General features: G+C 36.3%; 1 protein-coding gene across 3 annotated transcripts in view; it reads left to right on the top strand.

Moving 5' to 3' along the window:
• The window catches only part of Papss (3'-phosphoadenosine 5'-phosphosulfate synthase), a 37,454-nt gene extending 12,516 nt beyond the window's left edge, over positions 1–24,938 (top strand). The window contains exons 1-12 of one of the 3 annotated variants that reach the window (XM_089233310.1): positions 7,820–7,996; positions 12,271–12,385; positions 14,477–14,712; positions 16,486–16,624; positions 18,263–18,381; positions 18,511–18,736; positions 19,742–19,947; positions 20,767–20,898; positions 21,789–21,918; positions 23,185–23,327; positions 24,249–24,374; positions 24,493–24,938. In XM_089233310.1, the coding sequence (XP_089089436.1) occupies positions 7,958–7,996; positions 12,271–12,385; positions 14,477–14,712; positions 16,486–16,624; positions 18,263–18,381; positions 18,511–18,736; positions 19,742–19,947; positions 20,767–20,898; positions 21,789–21,918; positions 23,185–23,327; positions 24,249–24,374; positions 24,493–24,732 (1,851 nt within the window). In that variant the 5' untranslated portion in view covers positions 7,820–7,957 and the 3' untranslated portion in view covers positions 24,733–24,938. Of the gene's footprint in view, positions 1–7,819; positions 7,997–9,599; positions 9,842–12,270; positions 12,386–14,476; positions 14,713–16,485; positions 16,625–18,262; positions 18,382–18,510; positions 18,737–19,741; positions 19,948–20,766; positions 20,899–21,788; positions 21,919–23,184; positions 23,328–24,248; positions 24,375–24,492 lie in introns of those variants that run through there. The other 2 variants (XM_089233308.1, XM_089233311.1) reach the window with 2 other exon arrangements.
• The last annotated feature ends 606 nt before the right edge of the window (positions 24,939–25,544 follow it).

Raw genomic sequence — 25,544 nt, 5'->3', positions numbered from 1 at the left:
CGTCACAATTTAACGTCATAAAGATAAGCCTTATCTCGAGCTCTCTAAAGGCGAAGAAAACAAAAATACTCACGGCTGTATTTGTTCTCTTTCAAGATAAAACAATTGAATCGCTGAAATCACAAATATGAGTACGTATTTGATATGGTGACAAGTTTTGTTTTGAAAGAAGTGTGTGTATGTGTGCTTCCAGGCAATAAAAATGCTTTCAATGCTTAAGACAACGAATGGGTCGTTTTCTAAGCAAATCGTGTTCTTTTATTAATACATTGATACATGTTTTGAGTAATTAACAAAATTGAAATAAGGGACACATAAGTTCGTGTTCTTTTCCAATCACGTGACACCATATGATTTTGAAGTTAATAAGTGGTGGTTATGCAATTTCATAAAATGTTAAGCTGTTGTCTTGGAAATGTTTATTGTCAATCGAAGTAGCGAATCTTTTTTTATTAGTAAAGTAGAAATCCGTTATAATGATATCTCACGATCAAGGGAAAAATTGTCATTATAACGGACTTCTCGTTATAAGCGGATGTTTTTTGTAACATTAGCTTTTTGACAATCACCTGCAAATCACTCGTTATATCGAGATTGTCTTTATAAGCCATCCTCCTTATAACGGACTTTTACTGTACATGCCGATATTTCTCAAAATGTGCGTTGCGGTTCCCACAGAGGCATCGCCAACACCTGTCAAGGGGGTTCACAGTGAGCTGTTAAAATTGATTATTGCTTATTCAGTGCTCTGAATTGTCTTCTTTTTAGACTATTCCGGGGTGCCGCGGAAGAACGTTGTTATGGCAAGAGAGCAGCGGGTGGTAAAAGTTTGTGAACCACTGGCATATGCGATTACCACTTCTATTATGCGACAACATATTTATTATCCCCATTAAAGTAACTGGAACAACAAAGCTTTGACTAGACATTGCAAACCAGTTGATATTTTGTTTCGAAACACACTTCGTTATTATTCCGTCTAGTACTCAAAAGTGTTGATGATATAACGTCATTTTATGTAATGAGAAATAATTATTAGACCGAGACCCACATATCTTAGAATCGACTCTGAAAGACTATTTGTAGCTAAAAATGATTATCCTGAGGTTAATGCCCTATTCCCTCAGTTGCCAGAGAACAATGATGTAACGACGAAGTGGGAAGACAACTTGTATAGCCATGACATTAATTTTATTCAAAAGTTAGAATTAAATGCCTTTTTTTTTTAAATATTTGTGATAGCTCCATCCTCAAAAACTTATCAGTACGAAAATGGAAAATTGTAAAAATCATTGTTTCTTTATGGATTACGGGATATGGGTCATGTAAAGCTAAGAAATTTGAGCTTTATCAACTTGAATAGATTTGCCGAAAATCCAAAAATATCGAATATAAAATCTTTTTTAATTCTTTTTACCGTACATGCACCTCGGGGGGAACATTCTCTGGGGAATTTTCAATAGTACATGCCGGAACGTGTGTTCTGGGTCTATTGTGTGGCCTTAAAGTATTTATGTTGTCAGAGTTATGCGTTTTTCATGTTCAACTGGTACTGTCATTTGTTTTTCATGGTTTGAAATGAAAATTGCAAGTGCCTGAACTTTCGTGTTATGTAAGCATCGCGTTGAAGGTCTGCCTGTCCTGTACGGAGAGACTTTTTTAAATGGGAGACTGGCACACGCGCATTCGACCCTTAAACTTTGAAAAACGCAGAAATCTAATTTCAGCCGACCCGCTGTGCCACCAACGGGGTTCGTATCTTCTCTTTTTAAATTTCTTTCATTTCAAACCAAGCACAACTCCGGTCTGTCGCCCTGGACAATTTACTACGTGGTAAATTGAGCTGAAAGTGTGCGCGTCACTCAACAGTTTGAGTGCGTATTTTATATATAGTGTTGTGTTTGAATTGTTAGTGTTGCTATCTACATTTCAAATTGTGAGTGAAGTGCAACAATGATTGCATATTCGTACCCAGAGCTATAAAGCAAGGGCTGTGTCAACACTTTGAAATTGCTTTTGCGCCTTGCCGCAGTGGGCGAGGTCTCTGATTAGGTGCGTGACGTCATTGCTCTAATACTTTTCAACTAAAGCGCGACCTTGAAATACCAGGTGGTATCCAATGGCAATTAATCGGTTCAGACAGTGCCATGAAGTCAGCTGGTGCCGACTCCGGCGTCCTGACCTGATTTGTACCGTTGTAGGTCTGTTGCTCTCTGTGACGAGACCTTTTATCAGGAAGATGTTCGGAGCTCAAGAAGTTGGGAACAAATCTCTTTTCGACTACTAAGCCACACATGCAACTCGTTCATATTCCTCTGCGGAACTTCTAACGAATTGGTACATGTTGGAATGTGCGCATACGTGTTGGGAACCTACCGTGAAGTTTATTTCCGTGTATTGCTTGTTATGTGTAGTGCTGCCATCTGCCATCAAATTTTCTAACTATGTATGAGTGAAGTGTAAATGATTGAATAATGGTAGCGTTATAAAGGGAGGGGGCCTGTTGCTGTCTGTGGCGAGACTTTTTTAACCGGGAGATCGGCTTGCATCTGCGCCTGGAAGTTGGGAACCACAGAAAACCAACTTCAGCCGACCACCACTGTGGCAATCCCTTTTCGGCTGCAACTTACACCACCTATGGGCATTTGTTAATCTACCAGAGACAAACAATGCAAGTATAAGTAAATGAGTTAATTAATTTAGTTGCGACCAAGGAACCCAATTAATACTTTCAACATTTAACAAATTACTGCACATGCCAGGGATAGAAATTTTTCGCACTGCCGCCTGCAACCTAAACAACAAATGTGTGTGTGTGTGTTCCTTTTTCCAAATACTTTCCTCCTTCCGTCTTTTTCGCAGTCATACTCACAACAATGAAACGGGAAAGTGATACATAAAGAGAAAAAAAATATCATTGTTTAATCTACATTTTTTTTGACAATATGATAAAACAAAAAAAATAATATCTTATCGGTTTTTTTGTAGCGATCGACCGACAGATCGAAGTCGGGAGCGACGTCTTATTGAGTAACGATCGCCCCACGTTCCTTCTTAGACTAATAATTTTGTTTCTGGAAATACCGATTTCTAGAAAACTCGTCTAAATTTTTTCTTATCTTGCAAATAATATCAGGGAAAGAAAAAGAAATGTCCAAAATATATATATATATATATAAGACTTGTATACAGTTATTTCTTTTATTGGTTACAATACAACATTTTTTAGTACGCATAATCAAAATCACACAAAACCGAGTTTTGATAGATCTGTGAAGATGGATTCATTTAAATGTTCTAAGTCTTATTTAAGTCTTAGCGGAACTCAAGTACTTTCAGTCGTGGACCTCCAGGAAATCTTATGTCTACCATGGGAACCTAACCCCCCCCCCCTTTCGGTTATGTAACCCAAAAAATCTCGGTGTCTGATATGGATCCCCACTTTCAGTCGTGGGGTCCCGGAAATATTGGTGTTTGTCATGGACCTCCATTTATAGCCTTTACGGCGTAGTGTCCCCATAGTAGGACCACCCGCTTACATTATTTTCTGAGTTTTGGAAAAATGTCTGCCCGTTAAAGGGTTAAAGAGGAATGCGATAGCCAAACTAAAAAACGTTTAGTTTTGCGAACTAAAACAACGTTTCATACCCTATCGAGAGCTCTGTCGCCACAAGAACAATTTTTGTCAAATGATAACAATATTATTACTGCAGTCTGCAAACGTTGCAGCTGCGCTTTTGCGCGATAATTTAATTAAAACTTTTCTTTTAAGTAATTCGAGAAAAATTATTTATTTTTTCAACTTGACATTAACTTATTTTTTAATTCTACATTTGGGCCATGTACCCTTGGGGCTCCACGCAATCCCATCTGGGAATCACTGAAAAATTTCACTCCTCTTGAAAATTTTAACGGCAACTTTCGTAGAAAGAGGAGTATTTTTTTTTCTTTTTTTATCAATGAGAAATAACTATGTATTAAAAAATTAACCTAAAGTTTAAGGGATTATTTTCACTCCTCAACGAAATTTGGAGTAAAATCGAATTTTGATGCGCGAATCATGCATCTAGACGCATATTGGCGCACACTGGGCCACATGAGTGGCGGGCTCTTGTGGGGACACCGATTTTATCTCTTCATGGGTTCGACAATAAATGTGTTGTTGATAGTGTTTTAATAAAGTACAGCAGTATCCAGTGTTAGCTGCCATGCTGTCGCGTGGGCATCGTGATGAACTCCCACCCAGAGGACCAGGCATCGATTCCCACAGGCGGTACAGTGATAGTTGGGTATTGTAATTTTTGTGCCCGAGCGGCGTAGTGGTAAGATGCTCATCTACCACTGCGAAGGTTGCCATCAGGTCCCAAGTTCGAACCGGAGGAAGAATATAATGTAGATAAGATATTTTCTCTACGAACTTGAGACGACCACCGATAGATGGCACCTTCATTTCCAACCCAATTCGTTGATGGCAGTAAATTTCAGTATAGTGATATGGCTGAAGTTGGTGTGTGGTGAAGTAGTGATGGTTGGCTGAAGTTGGTTTTTTCCGTGGTTCCCAACTTCGAGCCGATCTCCCCGTTAAAAAGTCTCACCACAGAGAGCAACACACCTATTACGGTACAAATATGCAATCATTGAACTTCACCTACAATTCAAAACAGAGATGGCAGCACTAAAAAATTCACACACAAACTAGAGATTGTTAGGTACACGCACTTCCGGTACAACTCACTCGGTAGTAAATTACCAATTGTGATAGATCAGAGTTGTGCTCGGTTTTAATGAAAGTTACGAGAGTTATGATACATTATTCATATGTTTTCGTGGCATGTTGTGTATTTTTTCGTGTGAAAATTGTTCTGGGATCTTTGGAATCAATAGATTACGGAAAAACGAATAAGGTGAAATTATTGTTCACGTCAAATTCAAGAGTCAAGAATGTAAATTACCTCTTGTAATCATCAAGAGAAATCGTCCTGCTTTGTCCGGAAAAAAAAAATTGGATGGAGAAATTCAAATTGAACTGGAGAGAACTGTGGGAAAAGAACTTTTTTTAGTATTGAACAGCTAAAAAGAAAGCATGCTAGCTTTTTTAAGCCTATTACACATTCCAAAGATTCCCCGAAACAATTAAAAAAAAAATGCCAGTTCTATCTTTTGTTAGGTGTGGATTGATAATCATAATCTCTGATGTGGCAGTGTCTCATAATCTCTGATACAAGCAATTTCCTTAGAAATATTATAACCAGAAAAGAGAGCTGTAAGTGGAAGTTCATTGGAAATTCAAAATGGGCGATTTCTCTTATTGTTGTGCCTAAGAAAAATATTACAGTTAAACTAACAATACGGCAGCCTAGTAGGTATGCCCAACAATTAGACTGTGTAGACGTCTCAAGGCGATAAGGTATCAGATCTCCACCAGTATCTAATATCTGATCAACAGGATTTGTTTGCTATTCTCCGAAGTGGTAAGTATTTCACGAAATTGCATTTAACACAAACCTATCGGCTAATTGAATTGGATAGCTGGTCACAAGAGTTACTAACTCTAAACACTCATTAAAGGTTCGGTCCTAGACATGGACTAGACTTACTAGAGTTACTCTAATATATACTTATCCTGTAAGTCTTAATCTCATCAACCGTCTGTCGTAGAGGTATGATTACAATTTAAAAAATCCTCAACAGGCGTTCAAAAATTACTCTGTACCAGTTTTGAGAGTGAAAATACAGTGTATAAAAGAATATTGAAAAAAAAAAAAAAATCAAAATTTTTATACTTTCCCCCTGTGCTTTAACTTTCAATTGGAAAGTTGTTGCCCTGTCTCTCCTAATGCCAACAAAAAAAATTCATGTTTCCAAGTGCAATATTCACAAAGATATTTGAATTCGAAAAATGGAGGAAATTTGGGAAAGAACAGCGTTAACTGCGGAAAAACCGTTTTACCCGCATTCAACGCTGTTCTTTCTTAAATTTCCGCCGTTTTTTTTAATTCGAATATCTCTGTGAATATTACACTTGGAAATATGGATTATTTTTTTTAAATAATTTTTCATTCAATTAAAATTAAATGCTAAAGTTTTCCTTCGGACTATCTGCCCAAACTTCGTGGGCCATAAGTGGAGAAATGTTGCCCTAGTTCATTGACAACACAAATTCGTCTTGCTAGCAATGATACTTTCATTCTACATAGAATACAGTAAAAGTACTTTATAACGACAAACATAAACACGGAAAAACTGTCTTTACACTTCTCGTTATAAGCGAATATTAATTTTTTTTCTTTGTCAGATTTCAGATAAAACTTTGTAATTCTTTACCTGCATCATAATTGTCTTGTGGGTCATTTCGTTCTGATATTTGGTGAATGGTGAAATTTGGTGAAGATTAAATAACGAAATTGATTTTTGGCTCACAACAGATTGATCTTTCTCTAAAAAAAGCGGGTCCCCACAGAATGCTTAAACAAAGAACTACTTCAAAGCACTGGAGAAACTGGAGAAACCGCGAGACACCCAAAGCACTGAATAGGCACACATCAACAGCTTACCACGACGCCCCTGATATAGATCGGCGACGCCCCTAGGAACCACGACACTCACAGTGAGAACCGTTGTTATTACGGAAGTTTCCTTGAGATAATTTGCAACGCATTATAAATACGAATATGTTTTGTATCTTTGCAATCATCTGCAAATCACTTTTATATTTTATCTGTTTTAATATTCTATTTAATATTTTATCTCTTTAACAGCGACGCTCTCATTATCAACTGTACTCGTTATAACGAACTTTCACTGTACTCTGCGCTGAACATGATAATTGATTTTAATAGAATATCAATATTAAATGGGGTAGGGAAGGATCTCCATCACATACCAAATGAGAATGTTAGTTGCTTCGAGATGCGAGTTTTCTCTGATAAGAGTAACGCTCAGGGACGAATTAAAACTCGTAACTCGAGGTATCACTGCATAGTTATTGTATTAGAAGACTATGCAAAGTTTATAGCAAATACACAGTGTAGGTGGAGTTCATAAATTAAACCAGCCGAGCATTATGTTTGGAATAAGTATAACAATACAGTATGAGGAGGAAAATGATTTACAATGTTTATTATCAGCTTGTTTAAATAGAAAAATAGAAAGATCTCATGTGCATTTTCTCTCTCTTTTTAAATCTATTTCTCAAAGAATTTACTGTTTTGACTCGAGACATTACGTGCTTTTTTGTACACGTTTTTGTTGTGCATTCAGTTTTAGAAGTTTCTCTCACCTTTAGACCCGAATTCAACGTAATTTCTGGTTGTTTACGTGTGTGACGATGGCACCATTTCATTGCGATAATATAATTTATTACAATTATGACATCATCACGTCAACAACTTCAGAAAAAAAAGAATTTTTTTTTTTAAATTTCAGAATATGTATTGAGATTTGGAATTGGTAATTATTGCCTTTATATTCAAATTAAAAAGAAATTAAAAAGTAATTATTATTCTATAAATACCATCATAATTTTTTTCTTTTAGAATTTGCTTTTTTTTTAATTTAATGATGCCATTATGATAATGATGAAGCTTAGAATCATAAATTATGCAATACTAACACAATAGAGCACAGAAATGCACATAAAATTAATGAATTGGTGACCCATTGAAAAAATTATTTGCTAATAACGTTTCTTGTAAAAAAAAAAAATCATCTTCAATAACGTCGTATGAAATCGATTGTTTTGTGCATGTGTGTGTTGTAATGTGTTTTTTCTTCTATTCGTGGTGACATCATTAATTCGTTGACGACGAGTTAAATAAGGAACAGAAAATAATGATTGAAATGATAAGTATTTAGTGTTTCGCGTATTATTTGCTTTTGCTACAGGTGCGCGTTTCCATTTTTCCGACACTTATTTTTTTCGTATCCACTTACATGATATTCACACTTTTCATTCCTAATGGAAGAACAAGAAGACGCTTCTCGACGTTCCATACACGTAGGTAATATTTTATAATAGATACTTCAAAATCGTATAATTTTATATCGTTTTTTTTATGAAAATGAAAGACGATTTTCTTATAGTGAATAAATATTTTATTGAATTATATATTGTCCATTCCAATACTTTTTGCCACCTTTCTGGCAGTAGCATGATTAAACGCTCATAAAATTTTTGTTCTTTGTTGGCAAAAAGCTGATTCAGATGATTTTTGACCTCCTCATTTGAAGTAAAGGTTTTACCGTCTAAAAAATTTTGTAGAAACCGGAACAAATAATAATCAGAAGGTGCCAGATCTGGAGAATATATGGTGGGTTTGGCAGTATTATCCCATCATCCAAGCTGTAAAAGCTTTTGGCGAGTTAACAAACTTGTATGAGGTCCCGCATTATCTTGGTGGAACACTACACCTTTTCTATTGATCAATTCTGGCCTTTTCTGTTTAAGTGAATCATTCAGTTTGTCCAGCTGATGAAAGTACACTTCAGAAGTGATCGTTGTGTTGTCCGGTTTGCATCAATTAATGCCTTTATTGTGTCTTCATCAGCTTCAACTGGCCTTCCAGAACGTGGTGCATCTTCAACATCAAAATTGCCGGATCGAAATTTTGCAAACCAGTTTTGGCACTGGCGTGCTGTCAATACATCTTCTCCATACACATCGGATAATTTTTTCTTGCTTGAATAGCATTTTTACCTTTTCTATAGTAAAAAAGTAAAATATGCCGAAAATGCTGCTTTTCACTTTCCATATTTGAAAGGGCACCAACCAAAACCTACTGCGTAGAATCAATCGAACTTTTTCACAAGTAAGCCTTGCTATATCAGCTGTCAAAATATATAATGATTATTCGGTTTAAGTGTGAAGTTGGCTGTAATTAAGTCCTCTGTTTTTGTTTTTTTTTGGAAAAAACGAAATTACTTTCCGAACAATCTAATATTTAATGCAAAATATTCGTCAAAACTATTTTAGTCACCTTGTTTCAAAATTTTTTGATTCATACTAATCTCAAGTTTTTTGTGTGATACAGCTTAATGATATTGTTTAATGCTATCCATTCATGACGTGATCATGAATGGATAGCATTAAACAATATCATTAAGCTGTATAACGTCCATTCATGACGTGATCATGAATGGATGTTTCAAATATGAGTTTTAATATGTCAAAACTATAAATAGTCAGCATGTTTTAAAATTTTCATTTATACTAATATCTAGTTTTCTGATACAGCATATTGCATAACATTGTTGAATGCGAAATGACGTGATCCTGAATGGATCCTTCAAATATGGGTTTTGCTATATCATTCAGTGCTAAATGGGTGTTTTTGTGTTTGTGTGCTTTCTTCTTGTTTTTTGTGGACAAACAAAGACACGAGATTGCCGGTCAATAAATTAAATTCCTCGAAAAGCATCTTATTACGTGGTTTTCCTGCAAGATTTGTAATCTATGAACCATGAATGCCATACAGAGTCTGCTTATGACATTCACGGTTGACATGCTTACGGTTACTAAAAATCAGCTTGCTGATACTACTGATATATCATTTCCTCCGGTTATCGCTCCTTATAACACTCTAGAGTTTTCTTTTCTGTTTCATTTACTTATTATCGTCATATTCACACGTAACTATTTGCCAAGGACTTCTTTTTTCCCACCTATTTCGCAAAGCATAAAAAAGATCGCGCATGAGTCTTCGGCCCTCCTTTTTACATGTGAATTCAATTGCATTCAGTACTTTTTTACATTTGTGTCCATCTAGTTACTCGGTTAAATTTTCTTTCAAACATGAGACCACCGGCAGGCTTGATTGGTTACCCCAATATCAACAATATCCAGGTAATAATAATATTAATTTTTTGGAGAATATAATGTTCGTTTACAAAATAATTTTTTAAATGGTGTTTTGATATTAACATGCATAATAATATCATTCTCGAAGGGGTGAAGTTTGTAGCAGATTAGAGCTAAATGGAAATATTTTTGCTATAATTCTGGAATTTTTAACCTCTTCGCTCCATAGGTGCACATGTGTGTAACTTCATTTTTAATGGTTTTAAATGGTTTAATGATTTTTTTCTCAAATTAAGACTTAGACTTGCGGTATGCAAAAGGGTACCTAACTCAAATGATCCTTGTAAAGTATCGACCCAAACTAATTAATTAATTTTTCAGTTTTTATATAAAAGGCATTTTCACATACAATAAACACAAAAAAATTGAACTTTTTTAATGCTTTTTTTTTGGCGCAGGTTTGGAGAGGATAACACGTTTAGGACAGGCCTGTTTGAGTCTGAAAGAAAAAATATTTGTATTTGACATATTTATATCCCCTTCCCATGCTAGAAGCACGAATGTGCAATGTCCTTGGGAAAAAACAACACGGGAATTGAAGTTCGAATATTTACTCTACCCATGTTACTCTATGGAAGTTATTTTCCTAGAATGTTTTGTAACATGTGTTTCAATAGTGATGCACATTCGCCGTTTCACGCAAAACAGATAGCAAAGTAAGGTATCCAACCAGCTGAAAAAAGTAAAAATTTGCACATTCATGCTTCTAGCATGAGGGGGAATGATATTTTTTTTGCTATTATCTGACTTTTTGTTCTAAGGGATATGATTTTAGGTTGATAATTCAAAGAAAATCTAAACTGTCATAAATCTAATCATCTTAACGGATGGACCAACGGGGATTGCTCACCTAAAATGATTTAAAATTTTTTTTAATTTCTTCACTTATGCTTGAACTTGGCGATTCAGGGTCTGATTGCCGCATGAGCAAGTGGGGTCTTGTAATTTTAGGAGGCCCCAAACTTTGAACAATATTCACTTACTAACCAAAGATTCTTTGATCACAGTCAAAGTGGTTCCTGATTCCTGCTTTGACCATGACTACCTCATGTCAATGTTAGACCCTAATTAAAATTGATAATTTCATATTGTTATTGGCAATTTGATTCATTGTTTCATAGCTAAAACAAATATTTCATAGATATGAACCCCTGAGCTTATTAAGACGGCACTGTATATGATTTCAAAAATCTTTTAATGTGTTAATTTCTCTCACATGCTTTACGCCATTCTCTACGGATACATTAATTCAGATATGATCGAAAGAGAGAAGCAGAGGGTGCACCACCTTCACATTCTAAAGTCGAGTTCTTAAGCCCATTTTTAATCCTTAGCCAAGTAAGAAATTCTTGGAAAATACTTGGTAAGAACTTACTTGGCTTATGAACCAAATTTCAACTTAAAATTTGGCGCTCTCTAAGGCTAGGGAGGTGGAACTCCCTCATCTCAGACTTTTCATTATCTACTCAGAAAAATGAATTTTAATAGCATTTAAATTACGAATCATTTTTCTTCTAAATTATAAAAATAATGCCCATACATTGTATTAGTTTGAAAGGGAAAAAATATTCTGAGATAAAAGCCATATATGATACCACTCTGTTTTCAAATTGATGGATTTCTTTATGTCCCGTAAAAATGTTTTTCTGACTATGAATTCATTTCATTCTTGACAGCCATTGTGGAACAATATAAGCGCAGTTAATAAGAATAAAATAAATAAATAATAATAATAAACTCTACCCAACCTAGTTATAATTTTCGCTTCACTTCTGTAACGTAATTCAAACAGCGATGGCCTTCGCACGCTCTGTTGCTTATTACCATTGTTTGATGGCATAAGTTCCAGGAAGTCACATTGAATAAATTAGAATTGATTGAGTTCTACATGCAAACTTGACTTTTGCATGACGCAATCATGCACAGATATCCCTTCAATTGAAAGGTTCGGGGTTCGAACTCTTTTATTCTTCGAAAAAGACCATCTTAAAATTGCTTGTTTTTTTTGTTTAGAATTTTCATGCTAACAAGGCCAAGTGAGTTATTAGAATGATGTCTAGTCGTCATTCTATCATATACGGCTGTAGGTAAATATGTAGTTGTGTGTGCGGGGTACTTGACATTCATAGGTTATAAGAGTAATTAGGCAAGTCATCTTTATGAGAGTGTGGCTCTTGTTATTTCTTTTCTCGGTTATATTAGAGTGCCTATTCTGTTGTAGCAGGACATGTTTGGCTCATTGGAGATACTTAGCGGTTTCTTTGAGAATTATTTATTTCTTAATGGTATAGTGTGTTTCCATTGTTCGGGAGAAACTTCAATTGTTGAATGGTTATTGCTGCGAAAGAGTAGAAAAATAAGCGGGAGTAACCACTTTTAGTTAATTTATACTATTTTTTTGTATTATCTTTCAGAATCAGGAGAAAGCCACTAATGTTACCTACCAAACCCACCATGTGTCTCGCGACAGAAGGGGACAGATTTTGGGACAACGAGCAGGCTTCCGAGGATGTACTATATGGTTCACCGGTAAGTTTTGATTAATATTGACATGGGTTATGAAATTCAGAGTGGAGTGCATAACAGCTCATATCTCCCATTTCGCTGGTGTTAGCGCTGAAGGCATTGCAAAATCACTGCCGATTGGGAAGCTTCATCGAATGTTGTGCTTCGAAGAACTCAATTGAAGGGCTTGCAGCAAGAAGTTTGGCACTTTTGGGAAATTAAAGAAATTAAAAAAACCTATCATGAGCTACCCCTTCTTTTCCCAATCTTACGATGGCATTAGCGCTATTCATTGAGAAACAAAGAAACTAACTGCTGCAGTTACCTTCGTCTTACGCTAAATTCAAAAGGTTTTTCTCAACAAGAAAATGGACTTAACCCAAAATTGTTGCCAAAATGGAGCTAACTCCTTCTTGCTGCAAGCCCTTCAATTTTACTTCTCATTTATTTATTGTTTTTAGCTAAACAAAAATTTTAGCCATACCTATTTCAAGTTATTTCCTCATAATTGATTTGCTCACCATAATCAACAAACTTCTGAAAACAAAGCAACCAATTTTTTTACTCTGTAAAACATTGAAATAAAAAAAAAAATTGTCCCCTCCCAATCTACCATCATCTACTTGCAAAACTTTTCGCTTTTAGAGTACACATGAATGTACGTATTGAATTTTAAAAATGCGATTTTTTACAATAACTTGACCAGCAAAGAGCTGGCTCAAGCGCTATTATCTCGTGATTCCCTTCACTGCAACACCGATGCAGTTGCAAAATAATTTATATTGTTATTATTATTACTATTGTTTCATAATTCTACGTATTATATACCTCTTCGGGCATAATAACGAGTGATCTGTCCTTGGTGATTGGGAAGATCACTGATATCAAACGAACATTATATAATAATTACGGTTATCATGCATACTAGCTCCATATTTCAAGTGAATTCTCTTAGATTTTTTCAAAAAAGTGTGTCTTCCCATCCGCTTTTGATTATAGCCGTATATATCATGTCATATAATGGTTCGTGGTCACCCATTATTTTCAATAAAAATCCATTTCAAAAACTTGTATGACTCTCACGGTCCAGTAAATATCAATAACGTCGGGTGCTGCATTTCTAAGATTATGGAATGTCGAATCCTGATATTCGGTATAGCACTGGTTCCATAAAAACTTGATGTTTATTGAAGTAAAATTTTGCTCTGTTTTTCTTGCCATAAATAACGTTAGCCTATTTTAATTCGGATCTGGGGTGGCCAGGGTATACCATTTGGAAACTTTCCTTGTGCTGTACGGTAATCTGATGTTTGTGAAGTGTAAACATGATAAAATTAATATGGTTCCTTCATCATTAGTTTTTCAATCATTATTACCTGACAAAAGTATTTTTGCATAAATGTTTACACAATATTTCTTTACCCGTATGAGACATTTTTCCGGCTCGGCCAAGAAAGGACATAGAAAGCACCCCTTTCGCAGAGATATATTAAAAAATATAGGAAATTCTTAATACGGATTATAGACCCCCCCCCCCTCCCCATCTGCTGGGTTTTTTTCTGAGAGGTTGGAATGAAAATGAATATTTTTAAAAATAATCCATAAGAGAAATACATTTTGTGTAGATAACAATAGGCTTACGGGGGTAAGTAAAAGGACCAACATTTCTAAATAAAATTAAACCAACAGCAACAACCCCTTCCATTTCTCAAGATGTCATTAATGTTGATACAATCAGCATGCTTCTCACAGCTCCTTGATATTAAAATCAACAGATCTAAGAGCCAACCCTAAAAATGTACTTACTCGTAAAAAAATACTAATGATTCGCATTCATGTTTTCAAATTCCTACACTTTTTAAACAAAAGTTTTACATTCAAATGTAATTGAATAAATGATAATACTTTATACCATAGAGAAATATTGACAGTAATTTATTTTTAAACTGACTGAACTTTTAGCTAGAAAATTCAAATGAAAGATTTCACTTTTATAATGAATAATGCAGTAAAAATGGTCATAAAATGAAGAGTCATAAATGAATATTCTATGTCATGGATATTCAGTTTGTGTGTGTCTTAGCGGATCGAATAATCTCATCGATGTGATTCTAGGTCTGTCTGGAGCCGGAAAAACAACAATATCCTTTGCTGTCGAGGAGTACCTGTGCTCTTTCGGTATTCCTTCATACGCTCTCGATGGTGACAACATACGTCACGGTTTGAACAAAAATCTCGGGTTCAGCCCAGAAGACCGAGAAGAAAACATCCGTAGGGTCGCTGAAGTATCCAAACTTTTTGCCGATAGTGGTGTAGTTGTACTGTCTAGTTTCATCAGTCCATTTGCCAAAGTAAGATTTTTTGTTTTCTCAAATACGTCAACCCAAAATATTTCTACTATATTTGTTAATTGAATTATAACAGGTGAAATAGGTCTATCATCAACAGATTGAAATACAGTATTTGTTGAAATGTGGAATAGTAGGTACTGGCTACACAACAAGAAAGAAAAATCATAAACAATCATTAGTTGAATGGGGCCATCCTTCCTTTATTATTTAAGCACTTATACATTAATTTAATTCTAATATACGATTGTCGAGTCACAAAGCCTATAGAAACATCAGAAGATCGATATACTGCACGCATTGAGTGAGCATAATTATATACAAATACAAATACAAAGACCGCAACAGGCAAATTGCCCAACGATGTGGGTGAAAATAGATTACCATGAAAATATGGATGCCAAAATATAACCAAAATACAGCAACCCAAAATAAAAGCATATATCACGAAAGAAAAAACTAATAAGTAATAGTATAAGGACAATATAATATTTGTCTAAATCCACACTGGCGGGTTTTTATTGTCTCTTAATACTAATAATAATAATACAACTGCCCATAAAAATGATTATGGTTGTCTTATCTAAGGCCGGGATTACACTATAAAAGTTTGATAAAACACCTTTTACAAAACTTGAAAAAAAAAAACAACCAATAAGTCCATTACATTCGCTCGAACGTAGCCGATACGCTTATTGGTTGAATCTTTCAAGTTTTATAAAAGAACTTCCATAAAATAGTGTAATCGCGGCCTAAGTATGGATAGCGTCTCGATTTATCCCATTATGTACACTTTGTATTATACTTATGGAAATAATTTGAAACTCGTCTTTCACCCACCACAATTTACCCCCCTAGAGATCGAGATCGTCTTTTTTTAAAACTACATTTTTAATAATCTTTGATGAAAATATCTGCCACGAAACAGGCTAATTAAAGCCAGAGAAAAAAAATCAAGATCATACATGTAAGTAAGTACCAAACATTTTCCTCCTCAAGTAGTTCATAGATGAGCCGACAACAGTGGAAATACAAGTAAGACTTGCTGCATTGTTACCAAGTATGACTGATAAGGGGAACTTCGTTGAAGGTGGCATCATTATTGATTTATACATTATCACTACTTCTCTTTCGCTACTAAAAAGTTAACGGACGAAAATTTCTAGAATTGTTTGGATAGCGTATTCTTGTATTTTCATCTGACGTTTTATATGCTGCATGGTCTATGTCTTCAGAGAAAACCTTCCTCTGCTGTAGAATCGCGTGAAATCGGTGAAGGTAGAGCGATTCTTATAGAGTGGTTTCAGTTATACGCTCTTCGATTCTGTAGTGGAGTGGTTACACCTTTGAAGCAGGACCGTCTTAAGAGCATCATGGGGCCCCGGTCCAAATGATTTTTCTGAGGTCCTACATGGAAAATTCCCGAAAAATTCAACTACCTCTCGTTTTTCTGAGGCCACCGGGCAGTGCCCGGGTGGGCCCATGCGTTAAGATGGCACTGCTTTGAAGGTGAAAGCGGCTGCAGTGATTGAAATGGTAGGGGGAAATGCAAAACACACCGCTGTGAAAAATTTCACTTCATCAGACGTCGACCGTGAATGTCTACGTTAACGTATAAAATGAAAGTTTTTGTTTCGTTAAATGAATAGGTGGAGAATCGAAAATTTTTCAGTAATATTTTCTGAAATGAATACGTCACGTCGTCCATTTCAAACTGTTTATTATAAATACATGAAAAGAGACGATTGCTTATCAGTTTGCTCATTCCGATTGCAGGATAGAAATCAAGCAAGACGTATTCACGAGGAATCCGGTCTTTTGTTCTTGGAATGTTTTGTTGACACTCCTCTCGAAGTGTGCGAAAAAAGGGATGTCAAAGGATTGTACAAGAAAGCGAGAGCTGGTGAAATCAGAGGTGAGCGAGATGGCTTTCTTTTTTAATTTACCTTAAGGCAGCGGTTCTCAACCGGTGATCCATGTGCACACGCTCCAGAAGAACAAAAAAAAAACAGCAAATTTGAAAAAATAATTATAAATATTTTTAAATATTTTCAAGTACAAATCACTAACTGATCAATAAATCAAAAAATAAGTCTACAGGGCTCCGTCATAGAAATTTTTTTACCAAAAAGGGCTCCGCAAGTCAAAAAAGGTTGAGAACAGCTGCCTTGAGGGTAGTATCGTGATATTTCAGTGTTTGAAATTGAGATAAACTGAAATTTTATTAACACACACACACACTGGCGGGTTTTTATTGTCTCTTATCACCAAGCGTAGATTAGTCCGCATAAAGGTGATTGTTCCTTCCCCGAAAACATATCTGATTATTTGATCATTTTTGTTCCCCCGCAGTCTTTTTCTGCACACGAAGGCCAATTAGACCGGGACCTACAATTTATTGCCGATTCCGAACGGCAGCGTTAGAAATTTTGTTTTTTTTAATGCTCACCGAAAGGTTGGTGCGCTAACCCCTCGATGTGGTCCTCCCTGCGGTAGCAATCTTTTTCTGTGGTCATGTTGCCCCTGTGTGAGGAAAGTTTCTGACAAGGACGAACCGGGTATCGAACTCGCGACACCTCTAAACATCCTTTAGCACTTTAGGCGAGTATCTTATCGGACTCCGCACCCCTCCCCGAAAACATAATAATGCACGCGGTGAAAATGGTCGTTTTGCGCCAAATGAGAATTCTGGGGGTATAAAGAAAAGTATTTTAAAAGATATATAAGTATATATAACTCGACTGGTTCATTTAATTCAAACACAATACACGTGTGGCTTCTTTTCGTTGCCAAATCTCGCTAAAATCGATATCATAGTGGTACGCAAAAACCAGTTTCATTATACGTATATGAATGCTGATACGGTCAGGGCGAGGTGTGAGAAATTTTTTCACTCAACCGTGAGAAAAATGAATATAGAACCGCGTTGCAAATGGTTGAAGTGATTAACATCTTCACGTACAGGCTTTTGGCAACAAATTTGGATGATCTCTATTTTGCGTAGGGGTGATAAATCTGGTAACCTTGTCCTAACCTAACCGTACGTTAGAAAAAGGAAGAAGAAGGGGAAGAAAACAATAAATAGAAAAGAGGAAAAAAAAACAGTATAAAGATAATTAGATAAGAGAGTATACAGCAGGTTTATCACCCTCACCCTATGTTTTCTCTTTCGCTCTTACATCTATATAGTAGAAAGATACATTATATGTAGGGAAAAAATCACTGACAAAAGTTTAGAAAGAACGGGAAGGAAAAAAAGCAACTTCAGTTTATAGGGTTACAATAATTATGGTGAGGAGAGGAAAGAAAACACAGGGAATTGGATTGAATTTATTCCACTGGTGTCAGGGCGAAATATTTCGTCCGTGATCGTAAAGGGGTTAATTACGTTCCGAAAATTTGCTAAAGATACTGTTATATCTTTTTTCAGTAATGATTTAGACTTCCATTATCTGTTACTAAACGTGTATATAAAAGAAAACTCAACTAACTCTAGTCTCTTCTCTAAAATCATTCTACTATATGAAGCATTCTATTATCGGATATATTTCAGGATTCACGGGAATCGACTCCTCTTATGAAAGACCCGACAAACCCGATGCCCACATCCGAGCTGGTGAGCTATCAATCGACGAATCTGTACAACAGGTCATCAAGCTGTTGCAGGACAAAGTACGCAAATGTCAAACTTTGTTGACCTTTTTCGTATTATAAAAGGTTCAATGGTTCAATATACATTTCAAGGTAATGTGTGGTTTACTTCTCTCCGAATTTTCCTCTAAAAATTTGTTTCAATTTCAGGGTATTGTTACGGAAAATGTTCTCGCAGGCGCGTCAGAATTATTTGTTCCAGCAAGTCAAGTTGAAATTGTAAGAAAAGAAGCAGAATCTCTTCCATCTGTTGACATCAGTGTTTTAGATCTGCAATGGGTTCAAGTGTTATCTGAAGGATGGGCTACACCATTGAAAGGCTTCATGACAGAAAGAGAATATCTCCAATGCCTTCATTTTGGATCAATGAGAAACGGTATGTGAGATATAAGGTGAAATTTTTTGATTTGTCATCTACGAGATATAAGTAGTATGTATAATGCTTTCGATTTTTTTACCACATAAATTATATACTTGTGGGACTCTCAGTATACAGGGTGTCCTATAAGTGCTAATGCGGCCTTTATCTCATTAACCATTTGCCGTGGAGGTATGGTTTCAATTTAAAAAATACTCAAAATCTGTGCAAAAATTACTCTGCATCACTTTTGAGAGTGAAAATACAGTGTGTCACAAAATAGAAAATTTGAATTTCTATACGATCAACCTGTCCTCCAATTGAAAAGTTGTTGGCTTGTTTTTCCTGAAGCCAACAAAAGAATTTCAAGCTTCTAAATACAATATTCGCTGAGATATTCGAATTCAAAAATCGGAAATTGGGAAAGGACAGCATAAATGAGGGGTGAAAGCCAGAAATCCTTTGTGAAATCCTTGTTCCACACTCTGCTACAAAGCTGGGCTGGAAGAGATCTCGGCCACGGGATAAGTCCAGTGGCAAAGTTCTGGCGTTCATTCATTCAGCATAAATGAGGGAAATGAGCTTTGTCCGTTAGTTTTTGCTGTTCTTTCATAACTTTTCTCCGATTTTTGAATTCTTAGTGATATATTGCACTTAGAAACAACGAATTTTTTCTGTTGGCCTCCGGTGATACAGGGTAACAACTTTCTAATTGGAAGTTAGAGGACAAGGGGACCGTATAAAAATGTAGATTTTATATTTTGTGATATACTGTATTCTCACTCTTAAAACCGGTACAGGGTAATTTTTGAATGCCTGTTGAGCATTTTTTAAAATGGAATCATACCTCTACGACAAGCGGTTGATGAGATAAAGGCCGCATTAGCACACCCTGTATACGAATTGGATAAGTGATCAGGTATAGATTCAGAAAAACTATTCACCATGAAATCCAAATGAGAATCACTGATCATACTAACGATTTCAGTGTGTCCGAATTGATTATTTTTACTTTCATCGTAGGTGGAGTGACCAATCAGTCGATACCCATCGTACTACCCATAGCCACTGAAGATAAAAATCGTTTGGTTGATTGCGAATCCATTGCTCTTCGTTTCAATGGAGAATGTGTGGCCGTAATCAGAAATCCAGAATATTTCGAACACCGCAAAGAAGAACGCTGCTGCCGTACTTTTGGTACCGGTGCTAAAAATCATCCATACGTTAAAGTAAGTTGGGAAATTATTCATCGTGATTTTCGAGGGTTTTTATTGATCGCCTGAGCACATGTGCTTATTTTATATACCTACATATATACATACTTCTAAGGCCGGGATTACACCATAAAAGTTTGATAAAAGTTCCTTTTTAAAACTTAAAAATACAGCCAATAAGACTACCGGTTGCATTTACGGAGCATGTAACAGCTACGATTATTGGTTGCATTTTTCAAGTTCTATAAAAGAACTTTTGTCAAACTTTTATAGTGTAATCCCAGCCTAATATTTTATTTCTAAATTTTCCAGATATAGTAAACACATGAACCAACTTAAAAAAATAAGCCGTTTCAAAATAAGTTGATGGGAAATCCGTTCACATGGGAAATGGAAGTAGCGCATTTTTAAAACGGGCTTCAAGGATTGAAGGACTTTCATCAAAACCCATTTACATGGACCGGCACTTCAACCCAACTTTTCAGATGCGGTCAGAGGTCACGTGGATCGACCGGGTCAATTCGCCACGTAAAGAACGGTTGTAGGAAAGAAGATTCCACTTCCCAAGTATCCCCAACAAATAAGGGGCAATTTGTGCTCATTTTTTTCCCTACGAGGGAAAAAAACTCGTCAAGCGAGTGCTAGAACTCACAATGCTACCAAAATATTGCACATGTAAATGGGGTTAAAATGATAAAGCCTGAGCAACGTCACAAATTGTAAAGAAAAAAATAATATTATCGATAAGACAAAATCTAGAATTTTCACTCATTGGGTATTAATCAATGTAAATTTTACAGGCGTTCCTTAAAAGTTGATATTTTTTCATTACAGATGATATATGAGAGTGGTGACTGGCTTGTTGGAGGCAAGTTGGAAGTTTTGGAACGAATCCGATGGAACGATGGATTGGATGATTATCGTTTCACACCCAACGAACTCAGAACAAAGTTCAGAGAAACTGGTGTAAGTAAATAAATCAATTAGTAGAACTTGGAAAAAAAAGAAAGTTATCTCGAATCGTGCGAGCGAGCGAGCGAACACACACACACACACACACACACACACACACACACACACACACACACACACTAATTTCCATCTGTTTATGTCAAACAAAATTATCAGGTTCAATATGCAGGATTATTCAACAATTAACAATCACTTTGAATATTAACATTGGTTAATTCATTTAACCAAAATATTAGTTTATCATGGCGTTAATTACACAGGGTGCATAGGTACATAGGTACAGCACGTACGGCATTTTACTGGTGATCCGTTGATTCTATAAACATACTTCGAATTAGAAAAGGTATCCAAATGAAGTGTAGAACGCAGATACGTCATTAATGTTGCAAGGAGTTGTATAGATATTGAAATAAAAAATTAACTTTTCATACAGACACCCTGGTGCTAAAAAACCCAATTAGAAAGTTGTTGCCCTGTCTCTCTTGATGTCAATAAAAAAATTCCACGTTTACAAGAGCAATATTCACTGAGATATTCGAACTACAACCCCTTGCAACATGAATGACGTATTTGAGTTTTACGCATTATTTGGATACTTTAAAATCAACGGTTCGCCAGTAAAATTCCGTACGTGCTGTTACCTATGCACCTTGTATAATTTATACGTAACATATTGAAAATAAAATATGCTATCAAAGGAAAAAATTTTAGAAATACAGTATTGAATTTGATAATTTTACATCATAGTGTAGACCTGTAAGGCAATTTTTATTACTCGCGTTTCCCTTTATGGACATCTAAAATTCCTATATGGAAAATCTTCACATTAAAATAATCTGCAAAGTGAAATTACCGTTAAAAACCTTCATTTTCTATGTCAATAGGCCGACGCAGTTTTTGCATTCCAACTTCGCAATCCAGTTCACAATGGTCACGCACTTCTCATGCGAGAAACCAAGAACCAATTGTTGGCAAGAGGCTTCAAAAAGCCCGTTTTATTGCTTCACCCACTAGGTTAGTACATTCGTGTATTTTCATATTACCTTAGCGTAAAATTATCGTTCTTGTAATCGTAATCACTTTCCTCACTCATTCACTCCTTCCATGATGAATTTTTGTTGACACCTCGGGACGATGTGTGGTTTAGATCAAGAGTGCTCAACGTTTTTAGAGTGTAGCTACTTGAGTAATTTTGTAGTGGGTCGTGGGCCACAAAGAAGTGGAATGAAATAATTCATAATTTTGGATTTTTTCCAGTTTTATATAACATAATGACGGTTTAAAAACAAAAATCACCGTCACGTTCCTCTGAAATTATCTCCGTAAGCAAGGCCACAATTAGGAAAGAACAGTAGGAAAGGTGTCTCTTTTGGTCGACAGACCAGGGCTCACCAAATTCACCCTATATTTATTCAAAATGGGGACCCCAAAATGAGTGCTTTCCCCGGAATCAGAGTAGTGCTTTTCTTGCGGACCAATCCATTTGATATAGTGTAGGGGGTGTCCCCAGTGCATTACTTTGCCCTGGAGGAGAGTGGAGTTCCTGATGGCGCTATTTATTAGAGGTCCCATCAGCATCTACAGTAAAAAACTACAAGACACTCATCATAATACCAACTGTTCAATCACAATAAAAAATTAAACAACACTAGATTCGACGCGGATTTCATATATATATATATATATATATATATATATGCATTTTTCCCTTTTTATCTATTTCTGATCAAAAAATTTTCGAGGTCACGGGTCACACTAGATGGCTCTCAGGGCCAGGTTTGGCCCACAAGCTATGGATTTTTAAGCATATATGGCCGGGGTCTTCAACCTTTCTCGAGTCGCGAGCTCTTCACATGCCCATCATCAAACGAAGAGCACCCTGACAGCAACTTTGACATAAGGTGTGCTTGAAATCTTCGAATGAAATGTTTGCAGGGTGTTTAATCGAAGTGTTGACCAAGAGCTCGCGAGCACGAAATCGGACACGAGCATTGAGCACTCTTGGTTCTTGGTGCTTCGAAGAGCACCATGGCGCTCACGAGCAACAGGTTTAAGATGGCTGATATGTGGTTTAGCTACCCGGAAAAAAAGTCGCTAAAATGCAGAATATTTGTTTATAGTATCAGGGAAGAGTTCAATGACTGAATTCAAGAAAATCGAAACTATTCAAACACAAAATATAGCAATGAAATTTTCACAGATTTCAAGCTTTATTATTTTCCTATCGACATGAATTTCAATTTATGAACTCACTAAATTATAACTATCGATATTCTATAGGTGGGTGGACCAAAGATGATGATGTTCCGTTGCCTGTCAGAATGGCTCAACATAAAGCTGTTCTTGAGGAAGGTATTCTCGATCCTAATTCAACTGTTTTGGCCATATTTCCATCTCCGATGATGTACGCCGGACCAACAGAGGTAATGGAAGCAGTTATGTTATACGTAAAATGAAGATCTTCGATTTATCACAACACTTCGTGTGACTAAAATTTACCCCTTTACGATCGGTGACGTAATATTGCTTCCAAATGCCAGTGGAATAAATTAATTCCAGCTGACTGTGTGTGTTTCTTCAACCTCTTTTTTCTTTATCGCGAAGCTTATTGTAACCCTAAGAAACAAAGTTATGTGTGTGTGTTCTTCCCCTCTCTGTTCTCAGCTTCCCCCCCTCCCTTCTCCATGGCATTCCCCTCACATATAATGTATTTTCTCAGAATTAATCCTGCTATTATATAATGTACACGGAAGTGAGAAAGAGAACACGTAGGTGAGGGCGAAAAAGCAAGGTACTGTACATCGATTATCTCTATGTGATTTTCTTATCTAATTATCTGCTGTCTGTAATGTTCCTCTCCACCCTTGTTGCTTCTTTTTATTTCTTTCCCTTTCTTCCTTTTTTAACGTGCAAACAGGGCCACCCTATATATCGCCTATACGTGTAATACAGATCATTCGAATTTATCGCCAACAGCTTGTACGCGAAGGGGCTAGAAATTAGTTTTTTAGTTGCAAAAAGTTTCCGAGTGTGGTATCCTTTGTCACATTTTGAAAACGGAGGGAAAAAATGGTGTTAAAGTTGGATCTTTTTCTCTCCCTTCCCTGATGAGAGAGGTGCTGAAGGAGATGAAGGATTGGGTGTGTGTGGAATAATCCTCGTTTGGGCAGAGTAGCAAATCCACGCCAGTGTTGCGCCTATAAGAAACGGCAAAACAATTTTTCCATTGCAGCTGAAAATCGCCCGCATAAGATAACACATCTTAAGTTAGTACATCTCAATCAAATTTAATGCTTTTGTTTTGCTCTTTACAAGTTTATGAACTTTTTTGTTACGAATTACAGGTTCAATGGCACGCTAAGGCAAGAATGTCCGCTGGAGCAAACTTCTACATTGTAGGCAGAGATCCAGCTGGTATTCCACATCCGGACACCAAGAAAGACCTCTATGATCCCACTCATGGAGGACGGGTACGAAATATATATTTCTTCCTTTTTATAACTGAGTGACTTTTTTTCCCTGTTCACTGCTCGAAAATCTGTCAATGCCGATTTTGTCGTTCAAATCGTCAATACCCATACTTTTCAGGTTCTAACAGAAGCACCTGGTCTATCCCTGTTGGAAATATTACCTTTCCGAGTTGCAGCTTATGATAAGAAGCAGAGAAAAATGGCGTTTTTTGAACCAGACCGCAAGGAAGACTTCGAATTCATCTCTGGTACGAAAATGCGGTCACTCGCCAAGACAGGATCTTTGCCCCCCGATGGCTTTATGGCACCTTCAGCGTGGAAAGTTTTGGAAACTTTCTACAAAAATCAGGCAAAATAAACGTTTCGTAAAAGAACTGGGAAATATTAAATGCTGTAGTAATCGAGTTGAATGACACTCACAGGGAAGTCCAGACTCTTGTACAGACCTACTTTTTGGTGGTAAGGCATGTTTTCTGTAAGCAACCGAGTCTTGCACGAAGTACCTTAGAAATGTAAAAAGTTTTATTCAAGAACACAAAAATAAAGTTTTATTATCTGCCGGAATTTTGACTTGTTTTTTTTCTTTTACGAATTCGTCTGTAGATAGCAAAATAAGAATTGTACAGTGAGTGCACACTCAATCAGCACAAAATGAACGCTAGGGAAGGTTTATAAGGCCGGTTGTCCTCTGAAAGCGGCAACATGCGATATTGAGTGCGACGACAAAGGGCGTCTGACGTCGTCCACTGAAGGTACTCAGTTCGCGACTGCACTCATGCAGACGAGTGTGTTCGTTAAATAATCTCGAAAAAGTATTGAAAAACTAAATTTTTTGAGAAAATGAGAAAATTAATTTATTTATTTAATAACGTCCATACTTAATGAGACATCTGACACACACAAACTATAAGATGCCGTTCTTTGTTGCAAATAAATGAATAATTATATTTATAATCGATTACTACTTACCATCACAACCCGATCGTCGTGAGACAGATTAGTTTTACTCTACTGTTAGGTATTTTGAACTTGTGTGTAGTGTGGGGCTTCAGCTTGGTGCTGTCGTTATGTCGCACTAAGCCCTGAGGTCGAAGGATATAGTTCTTTTTTTTTTTTTTAGCAAAAACTACACGCGGACATTAAGAGGGTTGGCACTACCCCTCGATCCTG

This window comes from Pholcus phalangioides, unplaced genomic scaffold, assembly GCF_987345545.1.
Source record: "Pholcus phalangioides strain wild (caught in Gottingen) unplaced genomic scaffold, Ppha-v1.0 ptg000007l_1, whole genome shotgun sequence".
In the NCBI taxonomy this organism is placed as follows: Eukaryota; Metazoa; Arthropoda; class Arachnida; order Araneae; family Pholcidae; genus Pholcus; species Pholcus phalangioides.
The sequence above is the reverse complement of the archived record's forward strand: the minus strand, read 5'-3'. Positions and strand labels throughout refer to the sequence as shown.